This window comes from Tachypleus tridentatus, chromosome 4 (assembly GCF_004210375.1).
Source record: "Tachypleus tridentatus isolate NWPU-2018 chromosome 4, ASM421037v1, whole genome shotgun sequence".
Lineage (NCBI taxonomy): Eukaryota > Metazoa > Arthropoda > Merostomata > Xiphosura > Limulidae > Tachypleus > Tachypleus tridentatus.
This window is the reverse complement of record NC_134828.1, coordinates 66343158-66370494: the sequence shown is the minus strand read 5'-3', so window position 1 is coordinate 66370494 and position 27337 is coordinate 66343158. Positions and strand designations below refer to the sequence as shown.

General features: G+C 32.9%; 1 protein-coding gene across 4 annotated transcripts in view; it reads right to left on the bottom strand.

Annotated features, from left to right (window-relative positions):
* LOC143249335 (polypyrimidine tract-binding protein 1-like) overlaps positions 1-19625 on the bottom strand; it is a 68246-nt gene extending 48621 nt beyond the window's left edge. For 2 of the 4 annotated variants that reach the window (XM_076498989.1, XM_076498994.1), the window contains exons 1-2: positions 19295-19619; positions 16177-16201 (exon numbers count right to left, since the gene is read on the bottom strand). In XM_076498989.1, the coding sequence (XP_076355104.1) occupies positions 16177-16201; positions 19295-19326 (57 nt within the window). In that variant the 5' untranslated portion in view covers positions 19327-19619. Of the gene's footprint in view, positions 1-11238; positions 11390-16176; positions 16202-19294 lie in introns of those variants that run through there. The other 2 variants (XM_076498984.1, XM_076498986.1) reach the window with 2 other exon arrangements.
* Positions 19626-27337: the final 7712 nt, after the last annotated feature.

Genomic DNA, 27337 nt, shown 5'->3' with positions numbered 1-27337 from the left:
ATATTTCTTGATTGTTGAAATCATGCATCCCCTACAACACTACAGACACCTCTTTTCTCGAAACTCTGTTACGTATTACAATTAAAAACAGTCTGGAACCGAGTTAAATGATAATTTAAAGTTAATTGTCGATATATATCCAATTTATGATGTTTTTCAAACACAGTTTTCTTTCTTAATACAAATGTTTTAATATACAAACAATTACAATTTATAATAACGTTTATTTAAAATAATGATTTATGTGCAAAAGTTTTAAAAACTTGCAAAGCTATTGAGTCTTTTTTTCTGGTCTGGAACTGTATATCTTATTAATGGTTTACAACGAGCGAATTAATTTTGAATTTATATAGGTACAATTCACTTAACGGGAAGCTAGCTAGCTCTACGTTCTTCGCTGATCACACGCGAGATTTCCACCACTAAGGTTAAATAATGTCTTCATAAAAAACATTAATGCCCGATGTGAATCCTCTGAAGTTAACTGGTTTGCAATGTTCGAAACCTGTAAATATTCCTGATCAATATAGCTGAAGTTCCTAATTAATAAGCGTTAATCACAGCTTTGGAGGCTAGTAGCATACCAACTCTAACAAATCAGTAATATATATGGTCTCTCAGCAAGTCGTGTTGATTACATTTACAGGGTGGCCCGACATTGCCAGGTGGGTTAAAGCGTTCGACTCGTAATGTGAGGATCGCGGGTTCGAATCCCCGTCGCACTAAACATGTTCGCCCTTTCAGCCGTGGGGGCGTTATAATTTGACGGTCAATCCCACTATTCGTTGGTAAACGAGTAGCCCAAGAGTTGGCGGTGAGTGGTGATGACTAGCTGCCTTCTCTCTAGTCTTACGCTGCTAAATTAGTAACGGCTAGCGCAGATAACCCTTGAGTAGCTTTGCACGAAATTCAAAAAAGATAAAAACATTTACAGGTGTGAGAGGGAGTTTTTAGAAATTTCAGATTGCGCAACAATACTCACTATACACTCGTGTTTACGTACATACATATATCGTTGATTCTTACAGTTGAGAACTTTCTACAACTGTAGTGGACTGACGGGAATTTCTCAATAGATATTTAAACAGTACAAGGTACTGTACATTTCTAAATATCAATTTATATATTTAGACATCGATATTAGAAAAGGTATAATAGTAAATCCGTCAAATCTTAAACGTCATGCTTTACTCGCTTTTCTAATAATAGAATACAGTAATCTCAAATCAAAAAGTTTATAACGTAACCCTCCCACACATGTCAACTTCAAGCACCATCTGCATTTTCAAATCAGTCCAAGTGAAATGCAACAAGAGGGTCAAGACTTTTAAAGAGGATGACCAAGGACAAGGTGGTCAGACATGCTGATTTTTATGCATTATGTTGAGATCTCTTCAACATAATAAAGATTCTAACCAACATTTTGACGACCTATACGAACCACGCAAAAAATAAATACTTCATTTTATATATATATATATAGGTTCCTCCAGAAAAAAAAAGAAAAAAAGTTATATTACAATTAGTTTAAAATAGCGAGAATGTACTGACCGCAACCACGAACAAACAAATCCTCAATTCTAATATATATGCGAATAAAACAACGTTCAATTTAAGAGAGCATCACATGGTATGCGTACAAATTTGACGTTTACAGCAGTCTTTCTTCAAACAAAATTTATTACCGCTTTCAATCTAAGTAACATAAAATATAGTTTGAAAAGGGACTAGAAATCGGCGTGTTTGCTATACACATAAAAGCACTACTGACAGTTTTCTTCGTATTTTTCCAGGAATAAAATCTCCAAGTAATATGCCATTATTTTAATACATGAAATGTACTGGAGTAAATATGACAGCAGATAAGACTCATCACATTCTTTCATGACGTGCACAATATGAGTTTCGGTAAATTTAATACAAAGAGCAATTTATATACATTTCACAGTTTCTCAGAAACTAAATGTATTTGAATATTAGATATATATTACACATTTTAATATGAACTCGTGAAAGTAGTACACTTAAAACGGAAAACTACGTGCTAATACAAGCGTATTTGTCTTGAAGAAACTATACACTTTTTTGTGTAACTTACACAGACATAACCGTTTAAGTATTTAAAACAAATAGAAAATAGCACAAAGTTATTGATGTCTAATTTTTAATGTTGAATAAATCTGCTACCTAGGGATGCGGATCGAAAGGTCCAAAGTACGATTCGCAGTATGTCGCTGAACAAGATCCGTATTTTAATGGTGATAGTCATTCTCGCTATTTGGGTGAAAGTAGTTGTGTAGGCGGCAGGTGTTACTGATAGGTTTTCCCTTCATTTGGTCAACAGTTCTAAAGTAAGGATAGTTATGCTTGAACTAAAGGTTTCTGACCTGGCTGTTTAGTCTACGTGTCACATAAAGCACCGTTCGGGTTGAAAATATCAATTACCTTCTGGTGCTGCGATTTTCAATTTACCATCGTTCGCGTACCACCAGTGGCGAGTTAAAAAACTGCATAGTTATAGAAAGGAAGCGGCAACATGGTGTGTATGGATCCCACTGTGGTGCGAAGAAATAAAAGCAAATCAGGTAGACCGTTAAAAAAAATAACAAATGTGCTAATCAATATTACACACATAGCAGTTTAATAATCCAAGTTGGGTGTGTTCAGAACAATCATTCTCGCCCTTACATCTCGATGTAAATCATAAATGAATGGAAATATGTTAGTCTTCCCTCTTGCGTACTACGTATACTAACCCTTGTTCATTCAGGCAACAGATAAACAATTCCGTAGATGTAGTATAGGTTAATTATGTATGTGTGATATTCTACGGCAGCTCTTGCAACAAACAGCCATGTAAATCAAATCAGGTTTTTCAGCCCTTAGTTCTACGCTTGTTGGCGTTGTATCACGAGTGTCATACGTCGTTGTCGTTGAGCGAGATACTGTAGATTTAAGTTCTCAGCTAAACAGCAAGAGAACCAATTCTATTTCATCAACAGCCATACCTTTTATTTCAGGCATTTAACTTTTTTTCCGCAAGCAAACTGGTCAAGCAGACAGTATAAACATTTATTGTTTTCAGTACTGAAACTATTTCATAGTATCAAATAGAGTGCAAGAAGTTTCATTAACGAGGTAGAGAATATGGACTTCTTTTCCATCAAAGGTCAGCACATATCCTCTTGGATGTGTATGAAGACTATTAGCAGCAAGTGTAAATTTGATGAAGTGACAGTAACTGGCCTCATCACTATAGATGTGTTAACACATCTATGTGTGAATGTGTTTGATATATTTCAAAAGAAAAAGAAAAAAGTCGAGCTCCACACGTCTCCAGAAAATAAGGTATGAAAGAACTCTGACTTTATGAAATATGGATGTTTCAAAAGCACTAAATCGAAAAAAATGTTTTAAAGTTAAAATTCCGTATAGTGTATTTGTGTCTGACAGTAATAACAATAAAAAAAAAGGCTGAAGGATACAGCCTATACAGATAGGATAACTATATTTAGCGAAATATTAAAATCTATTTTACTCAACTAATACACGTGTACACGTGCTTTCCAAGCTGGCTATAGCAGATGCAATTCCCAGTCCAGGTATACGGCTTTTATTTTTTAAAATCTAAACTCGTTTATCGACAGAAGAAATTTCATATGATAAAATGACTACAAATAAACACAACAAACCCCATCCTACCAAGACAAAGTTTTTTATTGCGTGATTTACACAACGTCAATATAAATTAAAACTAAAAGACAGCTTTCATATTACCAATATATAGCTAGGGATTTTAGTACCATCTTCCATATTTGGTAAGAATGTAACAACTGATCTTTTGTGTATTTCTTGTCCACCAAGAATACATCTCCAAACTTTTTAAGGACGGGCTTCTTAAATAATACCAGTAAGTAATCTGTTGAAACAAGTGCTTATCCTCCAGTGTATTAGACGAAAGGCTTTCGAAACGTCGTCCTTTACACACGTTTCTATAAAAGGCAGTTGCCGTCAATTTAAGTAAATTTCACTATACTAATTACTTTTCGTTGTTTCAGTGAATGGAACGACGATATGTGAACATTAGATAAGTCCGGCACGCAAACTGACAAAGGATCAACCATTTTTGATGATGCAAATTAAACACTATCTAAATTGGCGAGATTAGGCGTGCTAACTTTTCGCCCCCCCCCCTGCATGTTGGTGATGTGTTCCTCCAGGTTTTTTTACATGCATAACATGCACTTTTTCATCATCTTAGTATTCAAAACGTTAACTATCTTTCATGGTGGCAGGTAATTATTTTTCGTATGGATCATTACCTTCCCACATACAATGCTGGTAATGTGTTCGTGTACGTTTTGTTCTCAATCAAACATCCTAAAAACTTAGAAGTGAAAAATAAAAGAAGCACATTAAACCTATAATATCGAGTGCCAATAAATACTTTCATTTCACCCAATATCAAGGCTCGTCAGGCCTGGAGTACGACGTAAGCGTAGTGCAAGTTAAATCAACTTGCCTGACTAAGAACGTTATGGTGTGAACTACATTAATAAGTAAATTATAATTATCAACTTAAATAATTTACAAAACAGATTTTTATGGTGAAAATTAATAACATCAATAATATTCATTTAATTTCAAACAGTTGCTTTTATTATTATTAATTTTAAGTTAAATTCACTATCATTCAAAAGACCCGATGAACCAGAAAACTGTTCTTGTGTTGCTAACAGACACTTATCTGTTTCTGTAATAACTTGAAAAATGAACAAGTATACACAACGCTTTTTTTGTTTGTTTGACCCGACCGTGTTTATTTTTATTAAATCATTGATATCACCAAGTATCTAGAAACTAGTATGAAAGCGCGTCATAAATGAGGGTAAACCAAAGCCTACCAAATATGAATCCTCCAATAAACATTTGCAACTTTGCTGTACGTAAACAGGCCTAAAAACAAGATGCCTTTCTAGCTTCGAGAAACCAAATCCTATTATGAGTAATATCTTTACCTAAAGAATGTCTCTTTCAAGCATTCATTGCTTACAGTTATTTTCTAATTACATTTCTTGTGAACACTTTTCGTTCAAAAACTCCTCTTCATAACAAACAAATTAATTTCACTCTGTGCTAAATAAATATTTGGTATAAAAACTCCATCCATGATGAGGCTTTTACAAAACAGAAAAGCCCCCCCCCCCGCTGGGAAAGTAGTAACTACGGATTTACAACGCTAAAATGCTAAAATCAGGGTTTCGATTGCCCTTGGTGAACAGAGCAAATAGCCCGATGTGGCTTTGCTATAAGGAAAACACACATACACACACACATAGCAGAAAAAGTGGAAAAATTCAGGAGCTATTTACGCCTATGCTATCGATTAAATTCAATTAAAACAGCAGTCAATCAAAATAGGAAGTATTATAGGAAAAAAGTAGGACTCAACTTGTGTAACTCACGAAAGTCAGAAAATCGGGCAAGACCGACTGACATTTAACTTTTACGTATATTGGTGATTAACTAGGCTTCACTGACCATACTTAGCACATTATTGCCTCCATAGTACTACAGTTTGTACCACACTAAAAAATTACTGTCACATCACTTCTATCATGGGAAGAAACAATATCTTGATCTTAAATTAATACCCATCTATAAGAAATATATTCAAATCCAGAAGGAACAACTATTATATTAGTGTTTGCTGAAAGGTTCGGGCAAATCTACATAAAGTACTAACCGTCACTAATTTCAAACTGATACAGTAAAATTAAGGCAGTTAGACAACAACATTATCAACCAACTCGGGATACCTTATAAAGGATTTATTATTTTAATATCTATGCTCGTTTCAGTTTAATACATATTTAGAAATGTATGTAATTTATATTGTTAAATATGTATTGCGCAAGTCCACCTGTTCTCTAAATTTGTAAAAGATTCTAAATCGACACACCAAGAGACAGTGTCTGAATACTGTTGATTGCTAAGGTCGATATAAACCTCGGAAGCTAAAATTGTAATAAACGATTATTAATTGTAAAACTACAGGTATTTGACCAGAAACGTTTATAGATTTCGAACATTACAAACCGTTTAACTTCAGACGTTAATATTTCTACGAATACATTAAATATTTTAATCGGTAAAAAGTTAGCTTGTGAGCGGTGAGAGGCCAGCCAAGAAAAGACAGCTAACTTGCTTAAGCGAAGTGTAACAATATCAACTCGGAATTAAGTTGCTCGTCGTGGACCTGGATCATCCACTAAATATTCAGTCCTGGCCCACGTAGAACTCTGAATATTGCGAGTTTGATTTTTTTTTGTATATAAAGCATTACTCGTAATAACAGTTATTTTTTTATTTTGCATATTAAAATGTATTTGTGCTAAGAAAGGAAATTCTGTGTATTAATAGTGTTGGCAAATACACACATTTAATACATAGATATTTAATTAACTTTAAAAAGTTCAAATTTTCAACTATTTGAAAACGTCAAACGTAACATAAATCGGAGACACGTCCAAGATAAATTATAACACGTAACAACCTTAACTGAATAGTGAAATTTGACTCTCACTTTTATTATGCATTCATTGATCCAAATTGCAGAGCGACGCTTTTACAGCAGTGGTACACGAAGAATATAGTTTCCGTCACGATAACAAGGATATTAGAAATGCAAATTTATACTGCTTAAAACAATAACTTGTAATTCACACATTTTCAAAAACCGAGATGTTCATAGAAAGGAAATTCTGAATATATATATATATATATATATATATATATATATAAATTTTTTTTGTAGAATGTTGGAAACGTTAAAGCAGCACGCGGATTTTTTTAAACCAATTTTTCCTAACAATACACTAATATTTCAATGATGCCCTTAACAATAGTAACAATATTACTGAAAGAGAAATTACATTTAGTAGACAAAAAACATTAAACAGTTTATTTTGGCCGGTTAGGTCACCGAAGTCTATAATAGCGTAAAAATAAAAAAATATGAAAACATACTCAAAGGTATTTAAACAGATACACAGCAAAGTATAATAACTGTATTCTGTCACTGAGATAACCACAAAAAAGATAGCAACAAATGTATGGATACAAACTGCAAGTAAACACACAATAGAATAGTAAAAATTTGACACAGAAAATATGAGGTTGACAGGTAATAACTTGTACTTTGTATTCATAGCAATATTATTAAGACTCTGACGCCGCTCCTAGTTTGTAACTAAAATAGCACTCAATAACTCACGCTAAAGGACTCGGTGTCAATCGTATAACATACCCGTCGCTGAACGTGCGGAGAACATTTTGTGGTATTGTACAGATTCAAACCCATATCGAAATCTTAGACTCCACCACTGAACCTCACCCATAAGGGTAACAGACACAGACAAAAACTCTAGGGGGCCGGTGGGAAGGAAAAGACAGTGAAGACCACACATGTATTTATCAACACAGCGGGATTTCATATACTCTATCTTTCGCTTACATATAACTTTTGTTTTATACTAAGGTGTCGGGAAATTTTAAACCACAATTCATGTGGAACTTTCCACATTTCTACGCTTAAAATATTCCAGATAACAGGTTTAAAAAGTATTGTCATCTTCTATACAAAGACATATTTAAGTGTAAAAATGAAAGGTTTGTTAATTGAACTTTAAAGAACCAAAAATCATCACAAAAGTCCCAAGTGAGCACTGTAAAAAACAACAGAATATTCTATAATACAGTGACTTGTGGTTCGACAAATCTACTGATGTAGATTCATGCTTGCCCCCATGCTTCATGAAGATAACATTTTTATTTATCTAAAATCTTTCCAAAAATGAAATATCAACCACTGTACTTTAACATATGTAATAGTAGATAAAGTAGAACCTGACAAAATATTTTAGATTTTAAAAAATGTCATTTATATACAGATTTTAAATCTGTAAGCGCTAATAGTTAACTTACTACAGGACTGACTGATCTCAGTTTAAAATAAACACATGAATATTAAAAACAGCTGGTTTTGGGATCATCAGCTATCTGCAGGCAACATAAAATCAATAAAATTTAAAGAACTCAACGCAGGTGCCTTTATGTGGAAGACAGCCTTCTCAACACTAATATCTATTACATAGTTTATCACTTTCTTTGTACTGGGTGTTCAAGAAACTTCATAACAGTATTCCATGCTGGCATATAAGGCAGAATTCACATAAACCATTTCTATTACGCTTGACTGACTGGTGGTGGTCAATGTACTATCTCCATCTTCAGTTCGATAGTTTTATTACTTGGTTATTCAAATTGCCGTTATTACTTAACTTTTTTCAGTATCGCAGCTGTAAATTCTGAATATAATGTGAGCCTCTGCAAGACTAAATACTGTCAAACAATTACAACGTGATAACTGAAACAAAATGAAAAGCAAATAAATCTAGAAAATGATACACAAGTGTCAAAACAAGGTAACATTTCACGCCCAAACATTGCGAGATAGGGACCCCAGGGGTGTTTATATTGTGAACAGTTTTACAATAGAAATATTTTCGTACAATCTTAATAGTAAAACTTGCTGATGTTGTGCATCTAAATCAATTGGTATCTTAAACCAGTAAGTTATCTGAAACTTCCCGATTTTTAATATATTTTAATTGGTAAAAGCTAATACTACACGTGTATATTTCTCACCCTACTGTAGCCTGCACTTACCGACTTAATACATTAAGTATTATCTTATCTTATCCACAATTGTGCGTGTTCCAAATTTTTGAAAGTGCTTTCCTATCACATTTGAAAGATCGACCATCTTGACACTTTTTTATCAGGAGATAACTTTTTGATAAGTACGTTTTATTTATATAGTTACATTTAGCTCTACGTTGCTTCTCTTTTAGACATAAAAAATAAGTATTTTGTGCCAGTGATAACCGACACTTTAAATGTAACTTTAAAAAATAAAAGTTGGGAATTAACGAAAAAAATATAAAACATTCAAGTCTGACAAAACAATATGAAGATACTCACATAAAGAGTTCAAAATATTAGAATCTGAAACAATTACAACCGACTATCTTCATCGAATACTTGTTTTTAACGCGATCGCATTCGTTCGTTTTGACATTACTAAAGAGTAACGGTTTTCTCCTATCAATATGAAGTAAATAACTGTGATATTCATGTCAATAAATTCAGGACCGATGATTTAAACGTCATCTGTCATCAGGATTTATCATAATACAAATACTGATTAACTTCACACGATAGTCAAAATATTGCACAAAATATGCTTAGTGTTTTATTTTATAAAGATTATAATAGCGGATGGAACGGCTACAATGTGCCAATAAGTCCTCTGTTGTTCTTCAATTATATGTATATTGTAATTTCCTTTCTTTCAAACTTCTAGTTTTGATTGTAAAAGTATAAAAGTATAAAATGAATTCATCACGTAATCAATTCCGTTTAACATAGTTTAAACTAGTATGGCACCGTTGGGACCTGACAAGTGCCGGATTACAGAAGATTCCGCACCACAGAATTTTCCCCCTGGGAACCCCTTACATAAACACACGACTCATCCCTAGACTTGCCAGATTGCTCTACATACTTATTGCTATGTCAAAAAAGGTAGAATAAAGTCTAAAACAGAAAATAAAACAATCATTAATGCTGCCAGAAAATGTTTCTATTGTTTCATGTACCTATAATATGAAACATAAAACTGAAAAGATATACTGTACCTTCATAGTTACTTAATGATGTTAAAACATATATATAAACACCTGTATATAATAAGGCTTAAAACATAAAACAATACAGGTACTGTATTATCATTAATGTTGCTAGATAGTTGTTTTAAAAAACATAAATCTTAAATTTGAAAATCTGTACTGCACTTTCATTTATAGCTACACAACGTTGTTAAAACTTCGCATATAACAATCCATATAGGATAATACAGCTTTAAAAAAACAACAGAAAATAAATTTACTTTTAATGCTGCCATACATTCACTTGAAATATTCAAAATGTGCTTGACTAAAATTTCTAATCACATCCGACCAGAGCAAGATACGTACTCTCACCAAAACTAAAAATCAAGCAAGCTGCCAGTATAGTTCATCAGACACGATTTTCTCACATTTCTACTTATATAGATTAGAATGCATGGTTTACCCTCGCTGCTAACGATATTTACGGTTATAAGGTAAATATTATGAAACTTAAATAACAAAAAATGATCTAACCGTTTGCCACAATTCAACACCAACTCGATCGGAAGAGTAAACTTAAGTCTAGACACACACATTATAACCTTCCAAGTAACCAGCCTTAATTCTGAATCACCATTCTTAGTAAATACTTCAATAAATATTAAGATTCAGATGCACATTAGATATATGGTGATTCTCTCTTATTGTGTAATGTAAATTATGATATTTCATTGAATGTTTTATGACTTATTTTTAAAAATCTGTGCTTCTCTTAGCATATGACGGGATTAAAGATTTAGGCCTAGATTTACAGCATATACTTCCTTTGTATAAATCACATGCATATATAAGAAAATATACAATTTCGAAGTTTTGTGAATAATTAAAACTCTCTTACTTTCTTCCCCTAACAGGTTCAGTTCATCATAACAGTTAATATAAACTGTATACGGTATTATTATGAATACCACAAACATTCCAATACTTGAAACATGATCACTACAGTAACCAGAATCACGTTCAACTACAGCCATTAGGAAGAATACGTGGTTGAGGAGGTACACGACTCATGCAAAAACGAACAGGTACGCGATTTTATTACTTAGTAATTCTGCGAATGGATGGTTTATTATTACAAGTTCGTGTTTGACAAGAAACAGGATGAGTATACAATGTCTAAACGCGTAAGAATCAGTTGAGAAAAAGTTCTCCTGGGTTACAGTAAACAATTAGCACTAGACAGACGTTTATTCAGCACATTTCTACCAACATAAAAGCCATGTTAGCAAATTTCAGATCGGTATCACACACTTACAATAGGTTTGAACTCAAACCAACCAGCATGTCGTCCCGGGACGGAACACAGTGATGACAGCACATACATACGCTAACAAAACAACAGATTTAATGTTTAGTTCGTAAACAGTTGATTACCAAACACATAATTACACAAATCTATATAATTTAATATTTTCGAAAAGAAAATACTCCAGTATTGACTTACCTTTGTCATGCTGTAGTCCATGAAGATGATGGGTAAGAAGAGCATAACACGCATGCACAACACAACCAGCGAATTATGAACACTAGCGATTGCGCCGAACGACGTGATTGGACCGAGTACAACCACCTAACAAAGAAGTGGAATTTCTGTAGCAGACCAATTGTATACATGACAGCGCACCTAAACAGCACAAAAGTCCTTGACACGTGACAAGGCCTGAAAAATCACGGTCACCTTCTATTGCGAATGAACGAACAACACGAACACCCGAGACGAAATTAACAGTCCCATGAAATTTAACGCATGATTCTGAATATTCAGAGAGAAAATTGGGAACTTTTTTCAGGTTGATTTATATACTATAAGTTATAGTGATTAAAACATAATTATTTACTATACATTATGTTAAATTTTATGAATTACACATGCTTGACTACGATCTACTTTTCACGTTAAGAAAAACATTCATGACTAACCTATAAAAACAACCCTTTATATTCGGTAAATAACTGTAGTTTATACTCGTAAATAAAACTGGCAGCAACTGAACTGGCTTGAAAATACTAATCAAAAGACAATTTCCTTAGTGCCACAGATGAAACAGGAAACATAACGCCAAATATACCCAACTTTTAAGCTAATACTTTGTTTCTTGGTCAAAAATTCGCAGTTTCTCATTTGTTTGCTTAACCTGTATATTATATTAAATCGATATTTTTATTCAACATAAATTTTGAATTCTATTAGAGTAGTTCATGCCTTACATGAAGAGTCTCAGGACATCTGTGTTTAATACGTAGAATAAGCATTTGCTATAGTTACAGGTTATTGACAAAAATTAAAAGAGGAAGACTTAGGTGTCCCAAAACGATTTAATGGGGTACCAGACAATATTGAATAAAAACAAACAACGAAATTTTACCTCGGTAGAAATAGTTCATTAAATGTACGAGTAAAGTAAAAATTTCGAACGGAATTTAAACCTCCAGTTCGGAATATTTATAGTTGTTTCACATCTTACAGACGAATTATAGCACAACTTGTGCGCTGTCTCATACATGGATGCTCTCTATAATACTAATGCTGGACAGCGAGCTGCTAACTATATTAATAAATTGCAGGAAAAGACTATTCAATCACATCAACGATGAAAGACGCGCGCTTCTAGGCATCACCCAGACAATGATAGCGATCGCTCGTCTCACAACGTCATCTATTCAACGAAATATATTTCTTCCTCTGTAATAGAAGGTAAAAGCATTAAAGAATTGTAAAATGGACAGTTTATTCTATTAATGTCCCACGATTTAATATATTAATATATATTTCGTATGCTGTGTTATATACATGAAAAACGAAGTGAAAAAAAATCAAAAGTTTATTTCAGCACAAAAACAAACCTATTTCATGAAATACTAATCTTAAATTTCACCAGTGAACACTCTTGAGTCTACGTGCGCGTTGAATATACACATCCTAAACCGATTACGTTTTTAACAAATATTTTCTAAAGCTTGTGGTTGCTGTTAGATATTTCATTCATCCAAAGATAAGCACAGCGAATTATTAACTGTTTCTTGTTCTTCCTGTATTTTTCACTTTCATCTCTTAAAGAAAAAGTTCTGGGCATACAAAAAGAACTATCTACTTGTAAAGTAGGTCATCTATATTTTTTCCACTCTTCTACTTGAACTGATTAAACGTCTACGCTAATGCTAATAAATGAATATAATTAGGTATTTTTATTTCTTGCATTATTGGCATACACAACTATTGTAGTGATCTTTAAAATTGTATTGTTTTATGAAATACACAACACACGAAAGATAACATGATTTTTCTAATTTCATATATATTAGGTTATAAGTTATTTCAAATTTATCACGATTACTGTAGGGCTTTACACTAATCATGCCTAGGACGTGCAAGGTTACGCACAAATGATTCCTTATGAAATAGGTCTTTATTAGAAATAACTCTGAATTCTACAAAACAAAATGCTAATTTGATTGATTATGTAAAATGTTTACTACTGAGATAATGCTAGATTTATGGATTTTTTTATTTTTTGCTGGTATTGACTTTTGCAAAGAGTGTTAAAGGTGTCAGAACCAACTAACTGAAACTGAAGTTCACAGAGCGCCAGCTCTGGCTACAGGGTGGCTGCTCCAGAATGAGGTGACACAGGTTATGGGAGTGTCACAATTTGTGTCAATAGATTGTTGTTCAGATACTATGCCACAAAAGAATACATCAGGAGGCCAGGCCAATATCACAGCCAATATCTGCAGAAATTAGCCCTCAGAAACTGCATCAGCAGTGCTAAAGATCTCAGGAATGAGTTTCAGCAAGAGATTAAAGAGCATGTATCATGCTCTATAATCAATAACAGGCTCCATGAGGCTGAGATCAGATACAGAATACCAGTTAGAGCACTGTACTAACTCAAAGACACCCATCAGCCCAGCTGGTGTTTGCCCAGGAACGTGTCACCTAGATCTTTCAGCAATGGACTCCTATACCACTGACAGATGAGAGCAGGTTCAATGTATCATCAAGTGATTGATGTGTCTGGAAACATGAAGGAGAGCATTATTTGGCTTGTAACATTATTCAATATAATGCCTTTAGTAGTGGCTCAATCACAGTATGGTGTGGGGGACTGTGTACAGGGGCATACAAGTGGAGGATCCCTGATAACAATACATTCCATGAATGAGATCCTGATAATTGTTTCCCTGTCTTCATATTGTCAGGATCAAGCAAGTTTTTTTGTTGTTGTTTTTTTATCAATTAAATCACTGAAGATAAATCCAGTAATGCATGTCTGGGATTTATTAGGTTGAGCAGTTAGAAACAGACATCCTGTTTTGAGCTCCTATGACACTCATGGAGCTCAAAAAAAAAAAAAAAAAAGCTGTTTCTTATGGAGGAATGGAGGTGCTGCTCAAGCAAATCATCTAATATGTCATCAGCAGTATGGGAAACAGGTGGAGATATGTCACAAACAGAGGAGGTTCTACCAGCTATTAAAGGCTTATATTCTTAAATTTGTTCATTTTTAAAAAGCTGTTTTTTCTCTGATGTTTGAAAGAAAAAAAGTTTCATTAATATTGAATGTTTCTCTGGGTTTTTTCTTAAAATTTTTGAAAACATATCTAGATCTCACTGTCCCTTAATTTTTGTGAGTAGTGTAAAGTTTGTTTCCATATTCAATTCAAAAATACAAGCTTGTTAATTTTTCAAAAGAAACTACTTTAAATATATCTTGTACATTTTGTTATTTTCTGCTATGATGCTAAAACCACAAACAATTCTTCCCCCTAGGAAGTTGGAAAGTCATAAAAACATAAGCTATTAACAAGCACAGACTCAACATGAAGAAAGTATTTTAAACTGGAACATTTGTCAAATTCCATAATAAATGTAATAATTTTAAAAAATTGAAATAATTTAGGTTTAACTACAGTTACATTAACTGCATAAAAATGTATGGAGATGTAAAGTTTATAAAGGAATATATAATTGATTTTAAGATATATAATTACAATTCCCTTATTACAAAGACACAAAATACAACATTGACTGATTCTCTATAAACATCATGAACTCAATGTTTGAGACAACTTTCTTTTACAATATTTCCAGGTTGCAGAAGGTTAATTTACCTACAATAATAAAAAGGTGTCACTATGTACCTTATAAATCAAATACATTTATATTTTCACTTGAAAGCTGTGTACTTGAGAACTGTGTAAGGAGAAACTTTCAAATACAGTAGTGTACACATGATCAGTACAGTACTTGTGTAAAAGACAGTAAAATAATGCCTGCCATTCTGTTGAAAGTTTAAGAAATTTCAGCAAACAAATGTTTTCCAAACACTGCATATAAGATGCAACAAAGTTTGGAAACAAATAGCTGTTAAATGATGGAGAAAAAACAGCACTTTTGGGACTAACCCACCACCTCTTCCTAATGAAATACGTGATGAATTTGTAGAATACTAAAAAATTATATAACTCTTTTCATTTGAAGATAAATGTTAGCAAGTTAGTGTCACTAAAACTTGTCGAGTAACATGTAATGTTTGATAGACCATAAAGAAACAAACAAAATTATGCTTTTATGAGCTTTTTTGTTACTTATTGTTATATATTCTTCTATACTCTCATCCATAAGTGTTGGAATGACTTTGTTGGATAAAATTTTTTCTCTCCATGGCATTAAATGATATTCAAATGATGCATCTGGCATTAGAAAATTTGTAAATAGTTTGTATCTTCTTTGACTTAAACATATAGTGTTGTAAAAAAAAAATCTGTATTTAAGTTCTTCATATATGTGAAAAGAGGTGTTTGATGTTTTAACACAAATTCTGAATTTATGAATAACAAGGTTCTCGTTTCCTTTGTATAAGTCTACTCAAGACTATTTTAGAATATTCACTTTCATCCCTTTACCATGGAAAGGTTATTGGCATGCTAGAAATGGCAAGAGAAGTATTAAAATAATACCTTATTTTAAAAATATTAAATTATTAAAAACAAGTTTCATTTCATTGGAGTACAGTAAAATTAGATGCCACTTTGCTCAGGTATTTGAAATTTGTTAGGTGTTTTGATATATTCTCCATTGCTGTCTGTTTGAGTTCTGAAATGGTAATGATGGAAATATAAACTTACAGCGTAAGAATGAAAAATAACAAGTTAAGGTCTGAATCCATACTTGTGTCTAGTCATAACTACTTGTGTACAGGAATTACAAAACTTCTAGAATGGTTCATTTCATGATGTGGTGTGTGTGTGTGTGTGTGTGTGTGTGTGTGTGTGTGTGTGTGTGTGTGTGAAGGTAATATAAATTCATTCAGATACTTATTAAACAGGTACATCAATGAGAAGGTTTACAATGAACATTACAATTTTTTTTAAAACATACCTTCAGTCCAGACATTCGGATTTCTCTGAAATAAAAAGAACAATGAATCATATATTAATGACAAAACTGTCAAAAAGTTATGATTGCAGCAAACTGCCACAGTTTGAATTTTACATTTAAAGAGCTGTTGTTAAGCAAGATATTAGTTTCCATTGGCAAATTTATTTTGTAGTTTGGCATTTAAATAGCAACCAACACAACTTTAGAAACAGTTTTACTTTTCCCATTTAGCAGCATCTTCAAAAAGGTTCTGTTTTTCTTTGAATGATAAACATCTTGTTATTTTGTAAGTTTAGATTTTTGAAATCAGAAAGCTTCTGATAAACTGTTTCACAAAACATTTCATAAAAAATGTTGAATCTTATGGAGAAGTTAAAACATTAATACCAAATACTGTGGTGATTACTAGAAGTGTTTTGAATAAAAAGAAAATAACTATTGATATCTCTATCTTACAGTTATCTTTTAGAACTATTTTTGTTCATTATTCATGTAGCTTTTCTTCTGTATAATACAATATTTGGAAGTCATCTTCCAAACCTAGAGAGACAACTCTTAGCTTATAATACAACTACATTCAATAAAATTTTCATATAGTTTGATGCTATAAATGCTAAGAAGAAAAGCAATTTCCAAAAATTAAAAATAAATATATTTCTATCATAACTAATTTTCTTGTACATATTCCTATCAGTGCTAAGGACAATATTACAAGGTTTGTATAAACTGCTAATATGAATATTTTTAAAAACTTCTGCCTAAACATACTTCATAGCTTTATTAACCACAGAAATATAACTTTCTCATGAGCTTTCAACTCAATAGCATTATGTCTGAACTTGTTTGTTTGTTGTTAAGCATAAAGCTATGCTTATGTGCCTACTATCAGTATCAAAACCCAGTTTTTAACATAAGTATACAGATTTACAGCTGAGCCATTGGAGGGTGCAAGACTGAAGAAAAGGATTTTGGTATAATGATTAATAAACAGCACTCTTTTTCCCAGAAATTAATATGATTTTAGGATATATTTACAGGTATGTTTATTGTAAGTCAAAATAGATAATTATCTCTCTATATGAATCAGTAGTTAAGTCTCATTTGAAATATTGATTAAAGTTTTGGTTTTTATCTAAGAAAGGATACTGACTTATTTCAAACAGTTCAGAGGAAGGCCACTAGAATGATCCAGGAATGGAAGGGTTATTTTTCATGATTAGTTTACAATCTCTCAACTTATTTTATTTTGAGGAAAGAAGGGTACAAATTGATCAGAGGACTGATGCAATAAAAGCTTTTGATTTCTTTTTGTTACATTTTGTGGACCAGAAGGAACAAGTTTTAGAAAAGGCAGACAAGGTTCCACTTATGAAAGTTTTATTTTCCAGGAGGGTTACTGACTTAAGGAATGAGTTGTTATGTGCAGTAGTTGATAACCACTTTACAGTAGATAAATCAATAACTTCCTAAAAATAGAAAGTGGATTTAAATTTTTGCTTTTTAAAAGGGTGAAAGTACAAGGACAACCTTGAAATTGCAGTTGGTTCCTTGTCATCCATAGATTGTGTTCAAACAAAATCTGGAAATCTAAAACCAAGAATATTTTTATTCTTCAACAGGGTTTTTACATACTAAGAGACTAATATGGTTGCTGCAACCATAACTTTAACTTGTGCAATATATTAGTATTGATATAAAATAAAATAAGCTTTACATTCACCATCTTCACCAGTATAATTAACAAATTTAAACATTTCAGTCATCACTGGATTTTTAACTATGATTAACTTAACCAAGTACTGATATCCATTTACAAGTATTTTGAATTTAAAAGTACTGTAAAGTAGTAAATAATAATAATGTGGCTTATCAAAAGTGTGTATAATTTAAGCATCCTCACCAAATAAAAAAAACACAAAAACTTCACATTGCTGAAAAATATTATGCATAGACTTTGTATATACATGGTTTGACAAATTTTAATTATGAATACAAGATTAAAAATTTGACTATTTTTTCTTTGAATCACAAATCAGTTAAAGTAAAAATAATGCCAGTATTCAAAATATTCAGGTGTCTGGTGAGCCTCTTTCTGTAAATGGTTTGTTTGAGTGGACAAATGTGAATTACAAAGTTAAAAATTAAAGTTAACAAGTTAGTCACTGGAAACCTTGATTTATATCTGCATTCAGATAAATTTATGGTTTAAGTTATATAATCTTGTAAAACACTCTGCCTAGAAAGGACATTCATGTGTGCTGCTAGCTTAAATTCCTTTAAACATGTCTTGGAACAATATAATTTGTAATGAAGCACAATATATAATTTTGGACTTATGCTTTGGTTGGAAGAAGTTTATTTTGTTTTTTTGAACTTTTGCAAGTTCAAAATCTTTACAAGAAAAACTGTTACATCAAACTTGATAAAATCCAACTCATTAACAATGAGATAAGAATAAAAACCAAATATATATATAAACTTTGAATCTAGCCTACCACTGTATCAGGTCCAGGACTTAAAAAAAAAAATTATAATATTAATGCAGGCTAACCATATGCTTCCATGAATATTCAAATTGAGAAATTGTGATATACTACAGTCAAATTAAATCGTCAGCAGTTTGGATAAGCTCTGAACTTCTACTTTAGACTTTACTCAGTCTGTCATTAACGATCGTAAATTACATTTACTCGTATTTTCATGCTACCAGAAAAGTTAAAACTTTGATCACTAAACACCAAATTAAATTACTGTATTTCCATTCTTGTACATTAAATAACCTAATCATTTTATCTGGACAAAGATACACCAACAGTCGTAAAAATATGTTTTATCACGTGGCAAATTCGTTTCATTGTCGTCATCTTTGCTGCGGTGTCAATTTTTTGTTGCATCAGAAATTTAACAAATTTAGTTCAACTTCAAACATCAGAAATAACGTCCGTTAATAACATTAGTCTTACAAGTCACATATATTATTCATTTGAATTACCACAAAATACAAATTAAAACGTACAACTACAAGCATTGAAAACAGTATACCGGAATCACAATGTTTCTATAAAGTATAAATTATTATTTTAAAATAAAACACTAGATAAACATTTTAATATCTTACCCGTTCAACCAACGTAATCCAGCACTAAGCATTGAGGTCTTTTTTTTTTTTTTTAACTTGATAACTATATTTTCAAATGTTGGTAATATATATATATATAACCGTAATCCTGTTAACCTTTATTTTCAGTAAATGCGTACAATAATAATAATAACCAACTTTAACAGGTTGTTGCAATATTACTAAGCCTATTTCATTATTACGCAACCAATAGATGGCGGTTTAGAAAATGAAAAGCAGTAGTGTTCATGGCTAGCCATTTTATATAAATTTTCCATTTTCTGCTTAATGGATTGGTTTATCAAAAACTTGTTTAGGGAAAAGATTCAAACAAAACGTGTCAATTACTTTCATTTCTTTCACGTTCATTTTATAAATATATAACAAGAATAATTTTAGATAAACTCTGAACATTTAATATTTGGGAATTTAAACAATGAAACTGTTTTATAAGTACTTTTGTACACCAGTGCCTAAAATAAAAAAATTCTAAGGTTGAATTAAAATTACAAAAAAAAATTATTATGTTCTAATTCAAACTGGTTGAAAATTTCTTCCATTTATAAGTTCCACTTATTAAATTTGTTTTTGATATTTTGAATTGTTATCATAACCTAAGCAATGCAATATTAATGTGTAACATAAAATTTTATATTTAGATTTCGCCATTCATCAAATTATTAACGTTGTTCATCCACTATTTAGGCCCAGTCGCACCAAACATGCTTGCCCTTTCAGCCGTGGGGGCGTTATAATGTGACGGTCAATCCCACTATTCGTTGGTAAAAGAGTAGCCCAAGAGTTGGCGGTGGGTGGCGATGAGTAGCTGCATTCCCTCTAATCTTACATTGCTAAATTAGAGACGGCTGGCACAGATAGCCCTCGTGTAGCTTTGCGCGAAATTCAAAACAAACATCCACAAATTAAAAATATGTACTTTTAAACTTCTGGTTGTAAGAAAACTTGAACTACATATATTAGAGAGTATGCTAAATGACAGATAAGACAAGCCAATAGTTAACGTTTTTGTGTACTCTTAAAGTAAGGTATGCCGTTGTTACTTTCAGTGAAGAAGACAATTGGTTTGTTAAACTGTTTAATTTATCAAATGTTTCGAATCAATATAGTATTTATCAATTACAGAAACAAATTCTGTAAAACGACCTGATAAGGAATATATAATGTTATAAACTATTAAATAACAAAATTATAGCCTTTAATGTCTAGAACGTATTACGTCACCCTTGACTTGTTTGATTGCTCTTAAGCGCAAGCTTACACAATTGACTATTTGTGTTCTGCTCATCGCGGGTATCGACAATCGATTTTTAGCGCTAAAAGACTTATCCATCTGAGGAACCATCTGTAAATATACTTTACTTATAGCAATATCACTGATAAAAGCTAGTTTTACAGTAAACGAAGACTTATAACACTCAAATATGTATCCTAAGGTAAAAATTATAATAATGTTAATTAATATTCACTGTTTACGAAATATTTCTACGTGTCTATCGATTGAAAACATAGGACTTTATCCTCGCCTTAATATTCAGAATTGTGATGAATTATATTAATCAAATGTAATGATATATAGGTAATCATCGTAACTAGAACGATTCTGTTAAAATCCGGCTTTCCGAAAACGCAAAATTGTTTTAACTACCAACGTCTGTATGTTTATTTTAATTACGTCATGTTTTTGCATACACAAGCTTTTTATTTTTATTTTCAACATGTTATTTAAACCTTTTTTTTATTTCAGAATTTTATCAAATATTTTTATGCTGTTTGTTGTAGTTTACAAATGTATTTTGCAATAAAGAGAAAGTCACTTAAAACATAACAACTATTTTTATTTAAGTATAGACAGAAACGTTGTGAAATATCAATATACGTACGCAAGCATTTAAAAGTCTTTATAAAACACATAATATATGTAATCCGAAGTAATAATTCAGGCAATATACAACTAAATTATTAAATTCATATCATCAGCCAGTTTTGTATTACAAGTTACATGAGAATAGTCCACAAAAGTGAGCTTATAATTTTATATAATATTTTAATGCCACAGGATGTTTGTTTGTTTGTTTTGTTTTTTGAATTTCACACAAAGCTGAGTAGCTATCGGTGCTCGCCGTCCTTAATTTAGCAGTGTAAAACTAGAGGGAAGGTAGCTAGTCATCACCACACACCGCTAACTCTTGGGATACTCTTTTACCAACGAATAGTGGGATTGACTGTTACATTCTAACGCCCCCACGGCTGAAAGGGCGAGCATGTTAGGTCCGACCGGGATTCGAATCCGCGACCCTCAGCTTACGAGTCGCACGCCTTAACACGCTTGGCCATGCCGGACCGTAATGCTATAGGATTTTTATACTATTGACTTAATTACATATACAAAATTTTCGCAATTATTTCATAAACAAAAATATTGATACACATATACGCTCGTGTCCTCTTGGTATCAGATATGTTTCAAAGAAATTAGGCACTCCAAAGGATATAGAAACTAATATCACTTACTTCATGTAAAACCTTTATAAATTTTTAGTTTCATTTGGTTAAGAGTTACTGTGATCACGTCACTAATATACAATCTAGAAGAGAAATAATATGATATTGTTTTTTGAGGTTCTGGAGTATAGAAAAAAGGAATTGAGAGAGATCGTACAATACATGTTGTAATACGTCTACTTGTTTGAAAGGTTCGACAAAATGGATGTAAGCGGAAGTAAGAAATGGTGAAGTTGAAAGATTTAGTCCCTGTGCCACACTGAACTGAAAGCGCGTTCAAAATAAAAGGAAACCGTATTAGACGGCTTGTTGGAATCAATGTGATTGATGTATATATCAGAAAGTTTGAGAACTTGGATAATGGTAGAAATGAGTGGTCGAAATCTTGTTTGTGAGTTATATAGTATATCATAATCCTTAAAAAAATTGTAGGTCGACATAATAAACAGTGTTCAACATATTCGGAATACTTTAACAACGGAATGATAGTCAGTTTTTTTAAGGGTTTAGGATAAAATCCAGACCGAAAATGAAATGTGTAGAAAATTGCAACAAGAATAGGAAGCCATGATGAAACATAGTCTAGATGAAAATAAGTTACTGCGTTTGGACAGTTGTGTTCTACCAATCTCTGAGAACCATTCAAAGACTTAGAAATTAAAGAAACATTTAAAAAGGTATAACTCTGAGTTTGTATACCAAATGGAGTGAGTTAAAATGGAGAAAAATGAGTTTGAATTATGATGTTTATAGGATCATCTTGGTCTAGTGAATTCAAACCAAAGCTAAAAGTTTAGTTTCCAAGAAAGAGGTAAACACATTATCTTAAAAATGAAAAAGAATAGGTTGTCCTGTAAGTGTAGGGGTAAGCATTTCACATGGTTGTTGAGAGGAAGAAACTGGTTCGAGTCGGTGGACAGTATCAGGAATAACAGAAAAATATTCTGTCCAGGTGATCTTGTGAAAATTGAATAAGTTATGTGTGTAGGCATGTTATTTATGTACTTTTAAATGAATAAGAAGATATTCAGCACGTTTAAAAAGTTTCAATATCAAATTTTAAAGTTTGATAAACATGTGTCGTATAAATCTATCAATAGGTAACAAGAAAAGTGGTTAAATTTAGATTTACCGTTCTGTAATATTAAGTGATTATCATTTGAAGTTTTTTACATGTAATATACAAGAACATGTAACAAAAATCAGCGAAATTATAGCAAAAATAACAAATACACATGTATGTAATACATTATCATTTAGCAACAAAATAAACAAGATAGTGCACATTGGAAAAGTGTTTTCTTTATATTTAACGTGAAACAGTTTCATTTATAATTTGTTTCAAGAAGTTGAAGAAAATTACATGTAGTTCACAAAGTTTCCAATATCATTTGGTGTTAATTAGAAGTATTTAAAATCGTTAGTAGACATAAAAAATTGATATAAGACACTGGTTATTATTCACTTTTTTCGCAACAAATAAACAACTTGATTTGAATTTCACGCGGAGCTACACTCGGGCTATCTGTGCAAATCGTCCCTAATTTAGCAGTGTAAATTGTAACTAGAGGACACACAGTTAGTTAACACCACACCCACCGCCAACTCTTTGGCTACACTTTTACTAACGAATAGTGGGATTAACATTAACGTTATAACGTTAAAACTTTCAGCATTTTTTAAATGAACAATAAATCCTCTGTATTTACCAACCATTGAAGTAGCACCGTCACGTGCACAAACCATTATATTTTCAAAAAAGATGTTGTTTTGTTTTAAACAACTCTTCACATCTTCAAAAATTGTTACATATCACCTTTGATGTCTATTGTAAGCTTTCGAGCAAAAACCATTTCATGGTTTGTCTTTCTTGTCTGCTGTCTCCAAGTGCTACCGCAACTTACATGGACTCATGTTTTCATTTGAAAGTGTAGTTATACATATTAACCACACTGGCATCCCACTGTAGTGTGGTGATGGAATAAATCTGCGGGCAAGATACTCAATGGAATATTGCCGACCTTTCTTCTTCGCAGCATTATCCAAGGATAATCTGACATCTAAAAAAGTCAAACAAATCACATAAATGATAATGATGATGATAATAAATTTAAAGATAAATTAAGAAATATATATCAGCACAGTTTTTTGACTACAGAGATAAATTCAAATACCAGAATTCCTATATACTGTATTGTACTGAATATAAGCCGCACTTGAATGTAAGCCTCATGGTTAAAGTTTGGCAGGCTTATTGAAAACTCCCTCTCTGTCCGAATATAAGCCACACTCTTGTAATAAGGAAGACATATGATATAATTCCTTCTTCCTTTACAATCTGTATTTTCTATCTGGTTAATTTTACAAAGAACAAATTACGTCTGCGTCATCAGAATGGTGGCGGTACCCTCTCCAGTATTTCTCATTTGTAACCATTGTTAATTGTAGACAGTATTCAAAGTCCTCCGCTAGTGTAGTGGTAACTTTACGGATTTACAACGCTATAATCATAGGTTTGATTCCCGTCGGTGGACTCGACAGATAACTTGATGTGGCTTTGTTATGAGAAAACACACCAAGTACTTGGAAGTAGCTTTTTTTCATCTGTCATGCTGTGATACCACGAGAAGTATTTTCAAATAAATAAGTTATTTTATCATGTTTCGGCTGTATCTAGTACTTAGAGCTTCTTACGCTGCACAATAATTTTTTTTTTTTTTTAAGTTTTGCTTCCTGAAAAGTTTTTGTTGATTGTGACAGGTACCTGGTGGGTATGCACAAATATAGTTTGGGTTTTGTTTCATCACGTAGGAACTCTGAGAATTAGACAGTTAACTGTTTACCGGCAATAACGTATTTAAATGCGTTTACGTTTGTAATACGCTATTAAGTTCAACATAATTAAAAGTGTTTTGCTCCTGATATTCGTTTGTATTCAATGTCCGGTGCATCACGTTGCAGTGTCCAACAGTAGTCAGCAAGCATTGACGGATTCCAGTTGACCTGATATTGTTTTTCTATTGTAGCAATGTACTGGTGAAACCTTTCCCCGTGTTCGTTACTGACAGCATCAAGATTTGCGGGGAAGAAGTCTAAGTGTGAGTGGAGGAAATGAATCTTGAGTGACATGTTGCACTTCATTGTTTTATATGCTTTGAGTAGTTTGTTTACCAGCTGAATGTAATGTGGGGCTCTGTAATTGCCAAGAAAATTGTCAACAACGTCTTTGAAAACTTTCCAGGCAATCTCTTCCGGCCCAACTAACAGAACTTCGAACCGCTTGTCACTCATAACATGTCTGATCTAAAGGCCAACAAAAATGCCCTCTTTGATCTTGGCATCAGTTATTCTTGGGAACATCTGTCTTAAATAACGAAAACCTTTGCATTATTTGTTCATTGCTTTCACGAAATTCTTCATAAGTCCCAATTTTATGTGAAGAGGAGGTAAAAACTCTTTGCCGAGTCTACAAGCGGTTCATGCGCCACATTTTTCTATCCTGAAAGTAACTTTTTACGGAGTGGCCAGCTCTGTCTAGAATAACGTGACTCTTTGGCACGGTTGTCCCATTCACAGATGAAACAACAGTACTTTGTATAGCCGAGCTGCAGTCCTAGTAACAGAGCAACGACTTTCAGAGTTCCACAGATATTTCAGTTGTACTTGCTGTACTAGATGTGCTTCAGTAACATTTCCATGCTCTCGTAGGTTTCTTTCATGTGTGCTGCATAGCCAACGGGTATTGAAGGGTGAACATTGTCATTGTGTTACAGAACAGCTTTGAGGCTTAACATTGATGAATCAATAAAGAGACGTCACTCTTGCGGGTCATAGTCACAAACCAAAGCAAAGAACAATCCTTTTATAACAACACAGAAACAGAGACTGTCAATGTGTGCAAAGAATTTGTTTATATCATCTTAGCGGCTTCGAGAAACAGAAATTTTCGTACCTGGTGACAACAAACACAATTCCTGCAGTCTCGAACCCAGCAATTCGGCTTTTGCTTTTGACAGACCCAAATCTCTGACCAGATCGTATAATTCTGACTGTGTTATGAGATGTGGATCACCTGAGGAGCACGGTTCAAAATCCGGATCAATTTCGCTGCATTGCAGTTTCTTTGTCTGGTTCGTCTGAGGTCCTTTCCTCTGGTGGTTTTGGAATTGGAAGACTGTCGTCATGTGGCACGGATCTCATTGCTGAAGTCAAATTAGGGTATTCAATTGACTTTTGTTTTTTGGCAGAGAAACCAGACACATTAGTCAAACAGAAGTAACAGTCCGTCACATGGTCTTTCTGTTCTCGCCATATCATCGGGACAGCAAACGGTATTGTCTTTCGAGTGCCTCTGAGCCAAATTCTCAGACAGACAGCACATGTCGCACAACAAATGTGAGGCGCCCATTCGTGATCTTAATCACCAATTTTACAGTCGAAGTACAGATGATATGCTTTCTTCACATGAGCAGTCATTGAGCGTCTCTGATGAACAAGCATATACTCGCTACAAATATAGCAGAATGTGTTGCGGCTGTTACGACATTGACAAGACATATTGACCGACACCAATCGTCCTGTTAAACGTCTATAACATCTAACTTACTTGTTACAGTGCTACTGAGGCAATGCTATATGCTGAAACAATACGTACACACTATAAGGTCTATATTAATCCAATAAGCAGCGTCTGTGTATGCAAGCCACTTATAGCCTGCTGAGACAGTGCCAAGCTGGCTCCCGCTTGCCTAGGCATGCCCAAGCTGCATGCTTCCACAGAACAGCTTTCACCCTGGCCTGATTTCATGCCTGGACATGCCCAAACTGCACAAAACATTATTCATAGGTCTTTTACAGAAACGAAAATTGTTAGACACAAATATAAGAAAAAACATGACGAAACTGAAGATTTCGATGAAACGGTACGTGATGGGCAAATATGGATGTGATTTTTGTGATCAGCAGCCAAAAATATATAAAGAATACCCAACAGTTTTCAAGAAGCAAAACTTTGTTGTTCAGTGTAATTATCGCTTTCAGTTATATAAAACCTTAATAATCTGAAATTTTCCAGTGAATCATGTCTTGGTATTACACTATGTAACAAAATTTTTCTTTTTTGTGGTTCCTGGGCAGGGCCCCTCAGTGGTTTAGCGGTATGTGTGCGGACTTACAACACTAGAAACAGGGTTTTCATACCCGTGGTGGGCAGAGCAGAGATAGCCCATTGTGTAGCTTTGTGTTTAATTCTAAATAACAACAGTTCTGGGAAGAAAGTGTAGTTTTCCAGTTGCTTACGCATAAAGTAAATAGGAAAGACCAATTTTTATCTTCAAACTTTGCTTTTTTCGACCTGAGAGCGTATAACGGAAACATGATGGGAGACTATATTTTGGGACTATAGTGTAGTTATTTACATTACAGTCGCATATTTCGAAAAACTAGTCATTTCTAAAATTCTTGTTCATTTTTGTATAACCTTAGAATAAATACATGTAAATCTAGATTCGTTTTTATTAT